Source organism: Serinus canaria, chromosome 3 (assembly GCF_022539315.1).
Source record: "Serinus canaria isolate serCan28SL12 chromosome 3, serCan2020, whole genome shotgun sequence".
Lineage (NCBI taxonomy): Eukaryota > Metazoa > Chordata > Aves > Passeriformes > Fringillidae > Serinus > Serinus canaria.
The window spans coordinates 28,069,714-28,087,432 of record NC_066316.1 but is presented as its reverse complement, the minus strand read 5'-3'; the positions used below and the strand labels follow the sequence as shown (position 1 = coordinate 28,087,432).

The following is a 17,719-nucleotide window of genomic DNA, read 5'->3' as shown; positions in this document are numbered from 1 at the left end:
ACAATAAGGTTGAGCAGCTTCATGGTGTTACTCCTCTGTGTCTTTTAAAACCTACAGGAATGCTGGTTTGGGGTCTTTTTTAAGTAACAATTTTCATTTCTCAGGGCTGAAAATATGCATCCATTTGAAAAGTGGTAGTTACAGAAGAATGCCAGTTTCTTTGCATGGATTTGCATTGGGCAGTAGCTATATGAACATAACAGTGCTCTGCTGGCAGCAGGAGTTGCAGTCATTACAATATTTGTTGTATTTTTGTAAATGGAAAAATATCATGTCTCAATTTATTGCTCTTACTTCACATTTCATTTTACTGCAACTTAACATGAAAAGATACAGAGATGATTTATGTGGTTGTATGGGTTTTTTTCCCCTGGCATGAGTCTTCATATGAAGTTCACTAGTGAGCACAGAAAATACAATGTAATATTACTGTATGTGTTAATGGATGCTGTAGTGGCATTCACCTAATCTATTTTGGAGTTGGATTTTTCTGTTTCCTTGTTTTGACTTTGTTCAGTCAGCAAGCACCTGATAGTATTCCAGAAACTGGTCTTACACCTGGTGTCAGGCTGTGTGTGCACAGCTATGTTTAGCACTAATCATAAATGCCGGACTAAAGAGGGGATTTACTGTCCATGGCAGAGCTGGATGCAGCAGTACAGGTGGGGTCTGAGCAGAGCAGGAGGGCAGAATCCTCTCCCTCATCTCACTGGCAGCACTGCCTTAGATCCAGCCCAGGATCCAGTTGGCTTTCTGAGCTGCAAGTGCACATCACAGGATTACATTGAGCTTCTCATCAACCTAACCATTTTATGTACCTGTCATCTCTTGAAGAATGCCCATTAAAATAGAATCTTTTTAATTGTTATTAGCATTAAAAGGGTTGCTGTTCCATCTCTCTTAATAGTTCTTTTCGTTTGATTGACAATTAGCAAATTAATGGGAAAAAGCCAGTTAATGCTGTAGTCAGCTTCAGGATTGAAAGCTGTTCCTTATTTAATTTTTTTCCTTAATAATGGAAATATGTTAAATACTGGGGGAAAGGTCAGGGTATATTGTACTCTTGAGTATATTTTGTTGTTATTTGTCCCGTTGATAAAGGTTTTGTAATCTGTTCTATTTTATCTAGTCCAGATGATAGTAGCACTTAAAAGCGTAACACTTAAGGGAACGTTTTGGGTCATGTCATCCTATCCATTGCTGTTACAGGCAGTCACATCCCATAATGCCATCCATAAACTGATCACAGCAGGACAAAAGCTATTGTTTATGCTCACCACTCACGGAGTGTGGTCCTGCAACTTAGGGTTAAAACCATGCTCTGATTTCCAGCCACAGTGTGCTCATGACCATTTTACAGGCGGTTCTAAGAGTACAGTTTTCTTTCATCTGTCACAAGTGAGCTGCACACCAAGGCAGAATTTAAGAAAACACTGTCAGCTCTGTCTCATTTTTCATCTAAGACAATTAAGCTTTTTTAAGACCCATTCTTCCCTGCAGCTTATCACTAAGTTTCTTGGCATGTAGTGTTCTGCACATAATAGCTGGTACACAGCTTGTCTCTCTGGACATTAACAGCTCTGGTCCTGCCAGAGCTTCAAATGGCACGAGATTGCCTTCCTGAAACCACTCAGCAGTCACTTATTTCTTTTCTCTCCCCACATAGGGCAGGGCCTCCTAAGAATATTTAAGTGGTTTGCCTGTTCCTTCCTCACAGCTGCCTGTAGGACAGAGCATACCAGGGCACTCTGCACCATGTTGATCATGCTTTGAGTACACATCTTATTTCCTCTCCTATTTTTCCAAAACAGATAAGAACAAAGGCATCTTGGCAAATTGCTGTGTACATATGAACAAACGTGTTGGAAGATTTATTTGTGAGCAGAAAGTGGCACCATATTATTTCCTGTCAGTGAAGGTGACTGTGCTGCTAACTCATTACTTTCTAACTAGAGGTCAAGAGCTTAAATGAAGTTGTGTGTGGCAGATATACACTTGTTGGTACTGTATATGATTTATGAATTGGAGGGACATCAGGTCCTAACCAGAAACAATTTGTTCTAGATGATCCCAAAGCTGTAACTGATTGTTCTGATATAAAGTGTCAACTGTGAACAAATTAAGTTGTATTTAGCATGCTTTTTTTTTTTCCCCCTACAGTCCTTTCCTGGAGTCTGCAGTCTTTGCTGAAAGTAATGCATAGAAAGTAATGCATAGGTTTCATTTGCAGGAAACTGGAGGCAGTGACTCCTAGATATAAATTTTTAATTGCAAAAGTTTTTTTCATCCACAACAGGAGTTGAATACAATACACAAGAAAGTTTGAATCATGAACTACTTTGAAAAATAACAAATACAGAATTTGTGGTCATAACTCAGTGATATTACAACATTTTAAAAAATCCTTTGGCATTTGCTTCTGATGTCAAGCCAGGAATTCCTAAAAATGAAATATGAATCTTTGCTGAAATTTGTAGTTCACTGAATTGAAGAACTTTAATACTGTATACTTCATAATTCAGTAATTTTATTCTGATACATTAGGGGATATTAAGCAGATCAAAATATTTGAGTGCCAATATAGTAAGAAAGAATAAATTTACAACCTGTTTTGCAATGGTTACAGTTTAGATTCCTCACTTAAGCATCTCCTAAATATATTTGTGTTTGACTTACTAGTTCTTCTCTGTAAGCTTTTAAATATTCAGTTTGTTATTTACCATTTTATATTGCTTTTCTATGTACAGGATGTGAATGAAGACCCCGGAGAAGATGTTGCACTCCTCTCCGTTAGTTTTGAGGACGCAGAAGCTACTCAGGTTTTTCCTAAGCTGTACCTCTCCCCACGTATTGAACAGTGAGTGAGAGGTTTTTTCTAGAATCTTTATTCTACTTCATCTCAGCACTTTTCAATCTTTTCCTGATATGTGTGATAACATACTAGATGATAACATAATATTGCTTTAAATTGCTTAAAGTTATAGTGGTTGCTTTGAGTGTGTGTGTGTGTGTGAGTGGTAGAGAGATAGATCTTCTCTCAGCTAGTTTTGTTTGTATGTGATATTCTTGTAGCATCACAGTCTCTGAAAACCATGTTTGTCCTTTCTTGTGGCAGTATATTTTGAATGCCTTCTATGGTACAACATAGTGATAGCTTTTGTGGAAGGGAATCTTTAATTTTTTTTCTTTTGGGAAGGTAAGTTCTTTATATAAACATAATACATTTCAATAAATTATTGTTGTAGAAGCTAAAAGGCCTGGTTAACTATGCTTTTGGAATTTGCAGCTTTAGTAAATTATTTTTTTCAGGAGAATATCTGAATATTGTATTTTAAGAGCATTGAACCTTACTGATCTGTCAACCAGTTGGCAGATTTACTGAGAAATGGATTTTTACTCCTAAAATGGAAGACTGGAGACTAAAAATCTATCTATTTTCATTAAATTTCTTTTTTTCCTTTTCTGAAATTGAAAATGTTTTAATGCTTCTCCTTGTCTTCAGTATTTCAGTCTTGTAATGCTTAAGAAAATAACTATGTTAGACTTTTCAGGTATATCACATTCAAACTGGTGTAGCCTTGTTTCAGTGATGTATTGTGTTTTAGCTAATAGGGCAGTTGACTTTCCTCTGAACTGGTGGTGACTCTTCTATGTAGAGGAAAGATGGGAAATACTGACTACTACAGTTTTATAACTACTTGGGGATAAAGTTTGTATGAGTGAAGAAACATAGTATCTTAACATTTTGATCAACAGAGTATTGATCTGGATAAACTCTTGGACGCAGTTTAGAAAAACCAGAAAAAAACAGAATTTGACTTAAAGACATTAGACTTCAGAGATTCTTTAAGAAAATGTAGATTGCATGTGCAAACATAGATAATGTATTTAGTAGCTTTCACATTTTCATATTTTTCATCAGTTCATTCCTTTTTGTCAGCATCAGTTGAGGGAATAATTGTAGTCAAATATGTAATTATCCTTCTGTGTTCCAAAGGATTCTCTTTCTGAACTCTTAAAAGCAAATGGGCTACCATTAGTTTCCATTGTATTTCCAGCTGTAGTCACATGTTGATGGTTAAGTGTGTTTCAGGCCACCCAGGTATATCTGTCTAAATCATCCACGAGCTAATGAGTACGTTGTGTATTTTCCCACTTTCAGCAGTATCTTTAAAAAGATGTTAACCTCTTGATACCTAGCAGAACAGCAACACAAAGGAAGTCTTTGTCTTCCTAAAAGTATTGCATTTTCTCTCAGTGCCCTAAAGAGCATCTGATTTTAGATGTGTGATGTAGAGTGATACAGCAGAAAGATACTTGAGTGGTATTGGTATGAATCTGACATTCTGGTGTATTTATGGCTTTTGTCATTTATAGCTGATGCAGTCATGTCAGAATCATGCCAGTAAACCCTGGAGTTGTGTGCCACACCTTGTCACATTATCTGTGTGTTGAGGTTGAGATACTTATCAAAGTCAATCTGTCTTTCTGCATTTGTAACATTTTCATCACAGTATCTAGGTACCATTAATGCATAATTACTGAAGTTGCTTGTGTGCTGTTGCACCTCCCTTTATGCTGGCTACTTCTTATGTGCCCTGAAAAAATGTATGGGTATGTTTCCAATGTTTGTAAAATTGTGTTTTAATAGCAAATATACAGCTCTCTCTTGTTCTTCCCCAAAACCATTCTGTGCTGTGTTTAGCAGAGGCTGACAGTCTAGATATTTAACTTCCCAGTGTTTGGGAACTGAAGCAACAATGTGTACTTCTTTATACTTTTTGCCAAAAGTATAAAAAGCCTCAAGAAGCCCTCAGGATTTATTTAATGACTTGAGGCCATGGCATGTTACATTTGAATTGTGTTCTGCTTATAAAGATCTTTCCTGCTGCTCACAGTAATTGAATCTGCAAAAGCCATGTAAGCAAATTACCAGTGTATTTTTTCTATGCAGCAGATTTTGAGGTGTTCCAAGTAATAGTTGATAGTTCCCGACATAACATTCCCAAGAACTCAACAAAAAGTGAAAAATACCAAATTCCCACAATTATTTTGCTAACAGTAAAATGTGTTCACATTCGGGAGAATGAGCAAACAGGAATAGCATTTTCCTGACATATGAAATAACATTTCAGGTTTGTAGAGCAATAAGAGGAAAAGGGCCTGTTTGTGTAAAGTGAGTTATCTCCTGCTTTCCCAGGAGGTTTCATTGCTCTTGTGCTCTTCCATATAAACACTCATTCCCACATTGCCCTTTCTAAAAATGATACATACCCACAGATCTTGTCAGCAAATTTGAGTCCTAGGAATGTGAATATAGGTTTTTTGCTTTGAAGGGTTTTTGTAAAACACATTTCCTCTTTTTTTTTTTTTTTTTAATTGATAGTAGGCATAATAATACTAAGACTTTGACTGCACTTTGTCATGGATTCTGTAAGAGAGATTTCCAGAATCAGTGTACTAACATCTTCACCTTTCAGGGTGAAGATGTTAGTACACTGGTTGGCTTGACAAGGTTCACTTATTGAAGCAGCAGGTAGAAATGCAGTAGAGCAGAGTTGTGGATCATTCAATACTGGTGCTTTATTGACTTGTATGGTGTGATGTCTGGCTGCAGAAGTGTCAAGTGCAGTTCTTACAATCAACCAACCAAACCCACATTTAGGGATGGAAATTACTTGTATTAATTTATTAAAATCTCATCAATAACTATTCATAACAATACCTGGTTTAATTCTTTCATGAAGACATGCTAATTTGAAAAGTTAATTTCGATACTATTTGTTCAAAACACATTAACAGCAACTTTTAATGTTTCCTTCATTTGAAATCAGTCCCTTAAAAAGCTTACATTCTATAGTTTTAATAATTCTTCTGACTTTTTGTTGTATAACAGATGCCAATAACAGTTATTTTCAATTATTTCAAAATTAGACCAAGATAAAATGAAACATGGGATATTTATGAGATGTATTTGTTTTTATAAAACTAACATCTTTACTGTAGTATCATAGAAAACACACTTCTGTAGGAAGTGGTAAGCTGAGAAACCACACAGACTGACCACACAACTTGAGAGACTGATGCTTGTCAGCATCCTTGAGTGTGTCCCCAGCTCATCCTTCCCTTCCTCCCACCTCAGGGCAGGGACTTGTCTTGGGTTGCTCTCCATCCTCTGCTGTGAGCTGCTGTGCTTTGGGAAGAGGCTCATACAGCTGAGCTAGGTAGGCACAGCCATGCTCCAGGGCATGGTAAGGACCTGCTAGGATGTTTTTTCTTTATGTCCCTGATGCATTTCCATGAGTTATTCATAGTGGCTCTAAACCTGTTGGTAGAAAGCATCTTGTTGTTCAAAATTGCCTTTCTAGTGATAGTATACTAGATACTTGTATGGGGTGGAAATTTGTAATAAAATATCATATCATATCTTTGTTTCCCATTTATTCAAAGTCATTAAACTCTAAATCCAAAAAATCAGTGCAGGATTGAACATCTTATTTTTAAATTTATGCTCAAAAATTTGTGTCAGCATACTACACATGAATGTGGATCAGAAGGTTTTGGGCTTTTTTCTTAAGAGAGAAAATTTGATGTATGAAGGTTTTTTTTCTTTTGTGAGTCATCCATGCTAAAGAACATAGAAATGGGTTCATCTTGGTTCACATTTTAAGAAAAAACTATATTAGGGTAGAAACGCTGTTGCTCAGTGAATGCTGTGTTCCCTGTGTTCACAGAAATAATCCTGCAATAAACACTGTTGTCCTGGAGGGCTTTTCTCTGATAAATACACAGACGTGAATATGCTAAGAAAACCAGCTGTCAGTAGAAGTTGTTTTGCTTAAATGGATCAGGCTCCATGCTTTGGGGACTGAAATGGTCGTTTTTTTACTGGTCTGGGAGCTGTGCCAGAGGGTTCTTCGTGACTGAGGGTGGTATGCAGAGTTCGGTGACTGCGTTTAACCTTCCCATACAGGCAGGGGAGAATAACAAGAACCTGATCTGAACTCTTTGGCTTTGAATGTTCCTGTATGTTTTTCAATGATGGAAGAAAAACTTGAAGAGAAAATGAAATGTGTGTTTGCTTTGAGGTGTTTCCTGTCTGGTACCTGTGCTCTCTGCTGGGAATTGGAAGAGGAAAACCATAGAATATTACCCATTAACTGCCAAATACCGCTTCTTGCTGTGTTTGAGACACAGGGGAGCTGTTAAGGGCTTCACCTTTGAAGCTGGCATGCCATGCTGCCTCCCTCCAGTAGAAGCCTGCTGTTTCAGACAGATTATGAATACACAGTCACTAAATGAATGGTTGTGCTTAGGCCTTTTTATATGTCTGCTTCATAGAAGTCAGAAGGTCTTCAGTTTGGCAAACTAAAATGTGATTTTTTCTTGTGAATTGATGATTTCAGTAGAATTGTTAGTAGTCATCCACAGCAGTCCATGGCTTTCTTAAATCCCTTTGCAGACATGGGAAGCAGAAGGAATGGCAGTTGCTTTGCAGAGCTTCCTGTTCCATTAGGCTTTATTTGGTCAGTGCCTGGCCAGTGCATCAGACATACTGCCTGCTGTGTGTGCCATGCCCTCATCAGCCAAGGCTTCAGAAACTATAGCCAGTACCATAACCTGATTGTCAACCTAGCACTGCTTTGTACTCTTCTTGTGTCCACAAAATCATCTGTTTTGCTGCTACCAACTTTTGATGGCGTGTTGACAGCTTCAGAAGAGATCAGGACAGACTGGGACTGGCAGTCAAAGCAGATTGACTTGTACTTCTATTCCAGGTGTTCAACTGTACTGATTGTTCCTTTTTTTTTTTTTCTTCCCTCTGAAGCTGCTATAGAGCAATTAGTGAAAATAGTTGTAGGAGAGCTAAGATTATGTGTCCATCATCTAAATGGTGCTTGAAGGCTGGATATGTTAATGCTGTTTAAATGGCTCAGTTAGTGAGATGTTTAAGTCAGTTAAGAGACTAAGCAATTAGACCTATTTGTAGAGGTATGAAATACTTGAGGCAGTTCCGTGGGACCACTTCTGTTGCTAGGTAATGAGGTACCAGTTTCCCTGTATAGGAGATATGGGACAGATTTTGGTCTGACATACCTTTAGTGGCAATCCAGAGCTCAGTGTTGCCTCAAGTCTCAGAGCAAAACTTGGAGCTGAGCATTGGGAAGGGTTTGTGTCTTCCAGAGGTTTTGTCAGGCTCTGAGTGTCAGCCTGTATGTTTAAGGTTCTGTAATGTGATGGTGGAGGGAGTATTTTTACACGATATATCAAGCACTTTATCACTTTAAGTATTTTCTTGTATGGTTGAAATACACATAGAGAATTAGTAAAAGATCACAAAAGAAATTAAAATGTGATTCAACACAGCCCTTTTCAACTCCCTCTGCATACTTCTGACTAGGGTAGAAGGGTCTACAGAAATTTCACAAATTTTTTGCCCATTTGGTTCCTTTAGATCAAATCTCTCCATTTATTTTTGTTGCCCTTTTTCACTTGTGCACATGTAATTTATTTCAGGCTGCCCTAATTAAGCATCCAATTTCGTATCGTGTTAGTTGTCATGTGCTATGAGTATGCCACCTTTCATTGTAATAATCTGTGTTTCAATACAGGAATTTCTAAGTGTGATTATAAATCTGTACTCGACTAAAATATCTTCCTCAGGATTTCATTTTGATATCACTGCCTCTAGGCATGTTTATCCACCTACAAAGAGTGAAAATGAAGGAAAAAGGGAACAAAGTAATTTTTTGGGGGGACATCAGACATTATTTATTAAGGTGTTCTTGATTCTTTACTGTTGCCCATATGTTTAGACTTGTATTTTTGTACAGTGAGATTGTCAAAAGCAATTTTAATTAGTCAAAACTAATCCTGGCAACAGTATTGAAAGTTGCTGTCATCTTTATTACTAGTTAGGTCAGTACTTAGTATTTTTGAAATCTTCCTCTCTATCTGCAATAGGGGTTATTTTTTAAATTGCTTTCTTAGATTGTGTTTATTTTGATACTGAAATTCATTTCAGGAACAAAAGGTCCTGAAGAACTCTGGACCAGTGGTATGGACAGTTTGAACTCCTTGAAATGTTTTCTGTAACATTAATTAGGCTGATGAAAGAAATTTGTAGGTGTCATCTTTTTATTGTGTGGCATTTCGTATGGCAGTAATAGGGTCTGGTCACGGGGGTTAAATGTTAACCTAAACAATTACTGACTAGGTGTTTCTTCAAAATGCAGTGGAAAAATCTGCTTCAGGTAAAATTCACATATGGGGGAATTAGGAGTTTTTCTGGGGCAAATTTTTCCTTTCACTGATAACATCAGGGTGTCAAATTCTGCTTCCAAAAAAAAAAAATGGCAACAGTTAGATACAAAAATTGCTGGAAATCACAATTGAAGTAGTAGTTTCTTTGTTATTAAACAGACTTAATTCAAAAGACTTTCTCTTTAGAGTTAAATTCCTCTTGCAGAGGAAAAGTGCTTCAAAGTTACTGACAGCATCAAATTTTAAAATTACCTGCAAGTTTGAGGCTTGTGGTAATCTATCAGTAAATCTAATCATAGAATCATTTAGGTTGAAAAATGTCTTTGAGATCATTGTGTTCAAATGTAAAGTCAACACTGCCAAGTCCACCATGTCCCTAAGTACCACATCTGCACATCTCTTAAATACCTCCAGGTGTGGTACCTACACCACTTCTCTGGGCAGCCTGTTCCAGGGTTTGGCAATCCTTTAGGTGAAGGAAATTTCCCTAATATCCAATCTAAACTTCCCCTGGTGCAACTTGAGGCCATTTCCTCTTCTAGCACTTGTTATTTGCAAGAAGAGGCTGACTCCCACCTGGCTCTGTCCTGCTTTCGTGTAGTTGGAGAGTGAGATAAGGTCCCGCCTAAGCCTCCTTCTCTCTAAGCTAAACCACTTCAGCTCCCTCAGCTTCTCCTCATAGGATTTGTGCTCCAGACCCTTCTCCAGCTCCATTGCTCTTCTCTGGACTCGCTCCAGCACCTCAATGTCCTTCTTGTAGTGAGTGACCCAAAACTGGCCACAGCACTTGAGGTGTGGCCTCACCAGTGCTGAGCACAGAGGGACAATCACTGCCCTGGTCCTGCTGGCCACGCTGTTTCTGATATAGGCCAGGGTGTCATTGGCCTTCTTCTCCACCTGGACACACACTGGGTCAAGTTCAGCTGCTATTGACCAGCACCCCCAGGTCCTTTTCCACTGGAGAGCTTTTCAGATAGAGTTCCCCAAGTCTCTAGTGTTGCAAGAGGTTGTTGTGACCCAAGTGCAGGACCCAGCACTTCACCTTATTGAACCTCATGCTGGCCTCAGCCCATCGATCTGGCCAGATCCCCCTGCAGACCCTTCCTGCTCTCCAGCAGATCAGCACTCCCACCCAACTTGGTGTCATCTGAAAATTCAAACAGGGGCACTTGATCCCCTCGTCCAGATCATCAGTAAAGATTTGAAACTGGACTGGCCCTAATTCTGAGCCCTAGGGAGCCCCACTAGTGGCCAGCTTTCAGCTGGATTAACTCCATTCACCACCACTCTCTGGGTCTGGCCATCCAGCCACTTTTTTACCCAGTGAAGAGTGCACCTGTCCAAGCCATGGGCTGCTAGCACGTCCAGGAGAATTTGGTAGGAAGTGATGTCAAAGGCTTGTCAATGGCAACATCTGCAGCCTTTTCCTCATCCATTTAATGGGTCACCCTGTCACAGAAGGAGACCAAGTTGATCAAGCGGGTCAACTTTCAGAAACCCACGCTGGTTGTGCCTGATCCCCTGATTGTCCTGCACATGCCATGTGGTGACACTCAAGATTATCTGCTCCATGACCTTCCCTAGCACAAGGCCTAACAGGCCTCCTCCTGTTCCTTCTTATAGATGGTCATTACATTTGCTGATCTCCAGTCAACTGGGACCTCCTTGGTTCCCCAGGACTGCTGGCAGAGGATGGAAAGTGGCACGAGTAGGTCATGGAAGGTTTTCTTTCAGATTGGAGTGAGATTTAGTTATTCTACTATATTCATTCGAAGTGGGTAATAATTACCAAAACTGTCAAGCAGTAGTTAAATGAGTTAATTAGAATCTTGGCAGAAAATGCAGTGGGTATGGAAAAGCACATTTATTCAACAGTTATGAAAACTCAGATTTCCTAGAGTACACTTTGAACCCACTTTTGTTGCTGCGTGGGTATTTTTCCCAGTTCTTGATGTAAATGCAAACCCACCACTATAGAACATGGTATCTTAACAAAGTGTGCTTTCTTGAAGTTGATTTTTGCATATTTGGGATATGGGGTTTGCTTTCTGAATATGGTGATTAAGCCATTTGTTTTCAGAGAAATTCATTCTGATTGTGATCTGCATATTAGTGTTCTGTCTTCAGACTTTTTGTATTTTATTATTTAAAACAATCAACAAAACTTCAACTACTGTTTAATGCTGGCTTCCAAATGGCCGTATTCAATTGGTACAAATCTCTGACCCCTGGAAAGTGAAAAGTTAAGGATTTTCAGATACAACCCATGACAAGTGTGAACACAGACTTAAGTTGTATGTGAAAGACCTCAGTTTTGATTGTCTCTGTTGTCTTCTCCCTCTGCCCCCCATCCCCCCACTGGGGAGAGCTGGTAGTACCTGCTAGGAACCACATTCCTGTTACTGATGTTCCAGGAGGGAATGTGGCAGTACAGGGAGCATGAATTGAGGAGTATGGCAGAGGAACTGAGGAGTGTGGGGAATCTGATGGGCAGGAGAAAGAATATAAAGGGAGGGGTCTTGGCCCCACTGTTTGTGTGATAAAAGATGGTAGTGCACTCTTTGACATTACCAGAAGGGCTGGTTTCCCTGCCAACTTACCTTTTACCCATACAGCTTATCTTTTTGCCATACTGGGTATCACCTCTCAATTTCCTTTGCTTTCTGCCCCCATCTTTCCTGCAAACAATCAGTGGCATTTTAAACTTGATGCCTTCTTGAAAGGAACATTAATACCTCCTTAACTATCCATTAGAGGAAGAGGCCATTTTCCCAAAATATGTCGTGGCTGATTTGTAAAATGTGACTACAGAATTTCTGGGTGTTTCCTTTTCCCTAATTATTGTCAAGAATGTGGTTCATTGTATTGATTATTTTATTTAAGGCATATGAGACAGTCACAGTCTGTCCTGCTATTTAACTGCTACAAGCTGCTTGGCTGATTGTGACTGGACCTTCCTGGAGAAAATGTATAAAATACATTATCAAGGGTGAGATTTTTTTATTTATATCTAGTCTTTTCCTAGATAACAGATTCCTCTTCAAGAATATTGTGAACTTCTTCCCTAGGAGCTTTACTCTGAAGAGTTGCCTTAAAAAATCACAAGGATTTGCTGAATTTTGAACCTGGCACAGGCATCCTTTAACAATACTAGACTTTAGCTGTGTTTGAATGAAAGTACGGACTATAGGCAACAAATCACATGGCTGTTGTGTTAATGACTGGGACTCTTTTTATGTATAGTTTGGAAAAACATACTTATGTGTCAACAAAGAATATTACAGAATTTAAATGAGAGATCTTGTGTGTGATATTTAGTATGTGCATGCAGTACGTGTCGAACAACCCATGGAGGAAGACAAGTTAAATTTGGCAAGGACTGAAAATTAAGATGATGAAAGTGTAGATTCTTTTTAGTTGGATTTTAAAACTAAATTCTTTGAGCTGGTTTCTGGTCAGGGGCCACTAAAAATACATGGAGAAGAAACTTCATCTGTTGAACAATTTCAGTGGGCAAAACTCTGTTAGTACTGAAGTTGCAGACACCACAGTGCAGTGGAAAAACCTGTACAAATAGAGCGAAACAATTCTGCTTGCAGATATTTGCTGTTGAAGCCAATGAAAGGGCTGTGCTCTTCTGTGTGGTTTAGTGATGTCAAGCACTACTTGCTGGAGGCAGCTGCGCTACTGCAATGCTTTCCTGACCTTAAATAGCCTATATGCTGGGTAATGCAAGTGCTCAAATATAAATACGGGGCACGTAAGGACAGAGGGAGGCCAGCAAAGCCATCGAGGCCCCTTCCCTCCCCTGAGTTAGTCAGTGTCTTCCTCAGTATTCTTCTCTTCTGGTATTTGTCCAAGATATTTACAAAACCATTCAGACTAATTGTTCCCTTGTGTTGCCTCAGTACTGTTTATTCCATATGTTAAGCACTGCGTGCGAAGCAGTTCTCCTCTTCACTGTGGCTGCTGCTTGCTTTCCTTTCCTTTTCCTTTCTTCGAGGTTGCCTTTGATATTAACCCAAACAGTTGTGCAACCTCTGTCTGTCCTGGGAGGCTGTGTGTGCCCCCTGCTCTTCCCTAGACCTCTCACGCAGGCAGGGCTTTCTGGGACGTTCTTTGGAGGTAGTTCCTTCAGGTCATGTTTTTGGTCGACTTCCCAGATTATTTTTTTTTTCTTTTGCTCTGTAATGGGAACATGGTTAGATGACATGATGTGTAATTATGTAGTGGTCCTCCTAATTTGTTCCATGGCTCAAACATTGTGTTTCTTTTGTGCCTGTAATGAATGTGTAACTTGCTTTCTACCTCCTCAAATCCTGTTGTTTTAAATTGGTACTCTTGTTTTTATTCATTTACCGATCGCTTAGGTTTCTCATACTGCCTTCCATTGGGATTTTATTTCTTTACATTCCACCTCTATTTCCTGGTTTCTCTTTTGGCTGTTAGTTTTTGGCTCTGCACATATCTCTGAAAATTTGTTTTGTTTTTGAGGTGTGAGGCTCTGTTTTTTGCATGCCAGGTGACAGTTTTTCCAGCAACTGACACAGAAATTGCAAGGAGAGTTGAATGATGAATGTACATCCTGACAAAGCAAATCTTGTTGAAAGTTTAGGTAACATTTGAGCTATAAAAACATAGCAGCCCTTTTAATTGTGTGATACAGAGAATCAGTGCATGTCCAGAACAACCATTTAGTGTTGTCTACAATTCCAGTGCCTTTGTTCTTCATTTTAAAGCATTTTAACATTAGTTTTTTGAGTTCTGTTTATTTTACATTTTTTTAACATTATTTCTCTTCAGAATTAATTGATTCCATTTATAAAAGGAGGGAAACCTTCAGAATTTTTATGTAATAGTGAAAGCAAAAACATTTCATTATATTGTATGTATCTTCATATAATTGAAAAAACCTTTTTCTCCCCTGTGACAGCATTCTATTTAGACTACATGTCTCATCATTAAAAAGATGATATTTCTCATAATTTCTTTACTGTCGTTTCATAGTATGGCGTTAAAATTTTGGAGGTCACATCAATTCATAAAATACATCAAGTGCCTTAACCCAGGACAACTGGAGTGGTCTTGTAGAAAATTCTTTTGCAGCAAGTAGATGGTAGTTCTCACAGCAGAGTTATAGATCTCTTTGTTGCAAAGGAGCCCTGAATTGTCTAGGTCAGCTTCCTGCTTGGCACAGGACTGCCACCAGCACTAGCTCAGGTTTTGTGTTGCAGAGTCTGTGTCTTGAGCACTTTCCAGTGGAGATCCTACAGGCTCCCTGAGGAACCAGTCTGCTGCTTTGCCACCCTCCTTAGGGGAGGACCTCTTCTCAAAGTTCAGTCTGAACCCAAGGCCTCAATTGTCCCAGTCCTTGGAACATAACTGTCCCTTCAGAGTGAAGCTGTGCAGTTGGTCATAGCAGTATTGCACAGTGTCATTAGCTGTATGCCATGTACTGCAGTGTGGAAGCAGAGGCTTTTTTGATGAGTCTCATCATGCTTCTCCAGCAGCAGGGACAGGTGAGTTCTCAAGGACATATTGCTAGCTAAGATTTGTTCTGGCTGGAGGTCATGATGAGCTGGTAGAAAGTTAAATTAAGTTCTTCTCCCGCTGCTGTCACAGTGAAGGATTGCATGAGGAACAAGGGCATGAGTTTTCTGCGTTCTGACAAGTATCACAAATGCATAGGCCTTTTGGACTAGCTGGTACATGAGATAAATTAGAGCAGTGCATGGGACCAAATATTGAAGAATTTGGGTCAGTATTATGGGTGGTGTTATGCTTTGCAACACCAAGGCACATAATACTAGGAAGTATCTTTTACTTTATTTTTTGGCTCTGTGTACTGAAAGCTTCAAGTTGCCTTTTCAATACACAGATGCTAATTTGTGTTTTCCTTTCTTAATTTCATATACTATAGCAGAATTTTTAAAAAAGTAAATAAATACCCTGAAATAGAACACTAGTCATTAGCAGTGAATGATCCTGGCAATGCAACTGGCATTACTGAGTACTTTACACATACAACTGAGTACACTTAAAATGTTAGAAAAAGGATAGATTTATCCTGATTTTGTTTGTTATACTAATGCTGTGAAAGTCTAGCATTCTATTTTTGTTCATCCACCAATCTGTTCAGCATATTTTGTTTAATAGTTTAATGGTAGAGTCTATATGCAACCACCCATGTTACATCAGACTCTGCAACTGGAATGTTGTTTACTTTTCACCAAGGCAACTCCCTGTTTTTGTTAATTAATATCTAACAAGGTTCCTACAGCTGACTCCCTTTAGAGTCAAGAATGTAGGGGTGTAGAGGGTTTATAAGCACACTGTGCTAACAGCAGTTTCTTTTGTACAAGTGACCTGTTAAAGGACATGGTCTGGGTTGGCTTTTTTCATTTTTATGTGTGTGCATATTCTTTTATTCTTCTGCAGTTTTCTTGGGTAGGTTATCTTTGTACTGCACATGCATACCCTTTTAATACATGGTGCCAGGAAGTTATTTTCTTAAGCCACATAAGGAAACTGACAAAATTTGCGGGGAAGTCTTCTGCACCATTCTCTCACCATTCTTTTGGGGACTAAAGGACAACTCACATTTCTGACATGGTCAAATTGACAACAGTGGTTCATGTCTAAAATGCATTTTATTTTTCTTATTTTTGACAACAGGCCATCCCTTGCATATCTCAATTACCACAGTACCAGAAAGGATTTTTTTGTTAAATGTTTGGGAGTTTTATCCTTGCTTGATTTGAAAATATGCAAGAAGTACAGTATACACAATTTCCTTAGTGCTATTCTACTGATAAAATGGTTTACTGTCTTTTAATCTGAATATCTGTTTTTGCAAACTTTAGTATGCTTATCTTCTTTTCTACCCTTCTGGGATAAAATAGTACCAAATGCTGTCAGGATGTGTGAATGTATCCATGTGTGTCAGAAAGACTTCATGTTTGGGAAACTAGAAGCAAATAGAGACTCCCTCTGATAATTTCAATCTGTACCAGATAAATGTTGCTAGACTTGGAAATGTCTTCTTTCTTTTAAAGTCAATTTTTTTAAATGCAAAATGTCTTCTCAGTTACCCTCCTCAATTAAAGCCCTGCCTTAACTTTATAGGCTGTCTTGGGGCTATCTACACTTAGATGTACTGATGCAGATTCCTCTAGTACCTCCACTGATGTTATTTGTGCAATGTAGTCTAAAGAAATGGAAATTTAAAAATTCAGTATGTGTAGAAGTACTTTTTTTTCCACTATGAAAAAGATCTTTTTAATAATTTGGTATGTTTTTGAGCTTCAACCCCACCAGTGTATCTGAGTAACCTAGTGATAAATAGATAATGCAGTTGGCAAGCTGATTACAGTTGCATCTTCAGGCAGGCAGAAAAGACCTTTTAATTTAATTCAGTCCTTAAAACCTGTAAAAAATACTGGGTTCTATTTTAAGAACAAGTAGTAGGTAAATAGTGTTCCACCCAAAATCTGCCAACTACTGATTGTGTTTGTATTCTCTTTTTTTTTTCCCCTTAAGTTCTTTTGTTGTAGGAGGACATCTTGGCAAAGCTTCACATATGTGGTTAAGTGCTTGCTGAGCCACAAGCAAATAATACTGTACAGTTAAGCATTTCTTCCTGCATCACCAATTTCTATTCTCTTGGGCAACAGGAGTTCAAATCTGGGCAAAGATGACAGGCGTAGACCTGTCTGATTGGATTAATAACACAGAAACTGTTGTTAGCCACCATAGCAATATTTTACAGTTGATCTTGTGGTTTCTCAACCCAGATTTTGGTTTTATTATACCAGCAAATAGATCAGTGGATAGCACTTCAATCCTAAAGGACAAAAGGAGAATTGTTTCAGGTTTGGCAGATCCGAATTCTGGTAAAGGAGGTGAAAGAGGGTATATGGAAGCCTGAAGGGCAGTGATGATTCAGAGATGACTTCCAGTATATTGACTATGGGGGATTTCTTTTTAAATGCTCTATCATTTTTGCTTATGTGGCATTTTCAGGCTCTCTAAATGCCTTTGTTTGGAAATAAGAAATAATTAGTTTGAGGAAGTATAAATTTTCCAGTCAATGTGTTCATTCATACCTGGAATGGAGGAGGAAGTTGAGTTAGTTTGCTTATCACTCGGATATTACAATAAAAAGGTTTTTTAATAAATTTATTTAATCATAAAATCAGTGCTCTGCAGGGAAAGTCATGAATTTTGCGATGTGTTGGTAGGAGAATGACTTCAAATTTTTCCTTTATCATAACTTTTCATAAAGCTCATGTAGTATATAATGAGTAGTAGGATCTGTATTTTGGATTGTACCATGAAATTGAATGCATGTGAAAAATCTGTGACTTAAAATTTGCTTTTCTGTGCATCTGTAGTTGTCTTAAAGTGACAAAAATAGCTAAGACTGGGGAAGGTAAAGCTGTGTTATAGGAACTCA

The 17,719-nt window shown here is 38.5% G+C and overlaps 1 protein-coding gene across 3 annotated transcripts in view; it reads left to right on the top strand.

The window, feature by feature from the left end:
- The window catches only part of BABAM2 (BRISC and BRCA1 A complex member 2), a 163,261-nt gene that overhangs the window by 85,212 nt on the left and 60,330 nt on the right, over positions 1 to 17,719 (top strand). For all 3 annotated transcript variants that reach the window (XM_030236357.2, XM_030236359.2, XM_030236358.2), the window contains exon 7: positions 2,748 to 2,857. In XM_030236357.2, the coding sequence (XP_030092217.1) occupies positions 2,748 to 2,857 (110 nt within the window). The remainder of the gene's footprint in view (positions 1 to 2,747; positions 2,858 to 17,719) is intronic.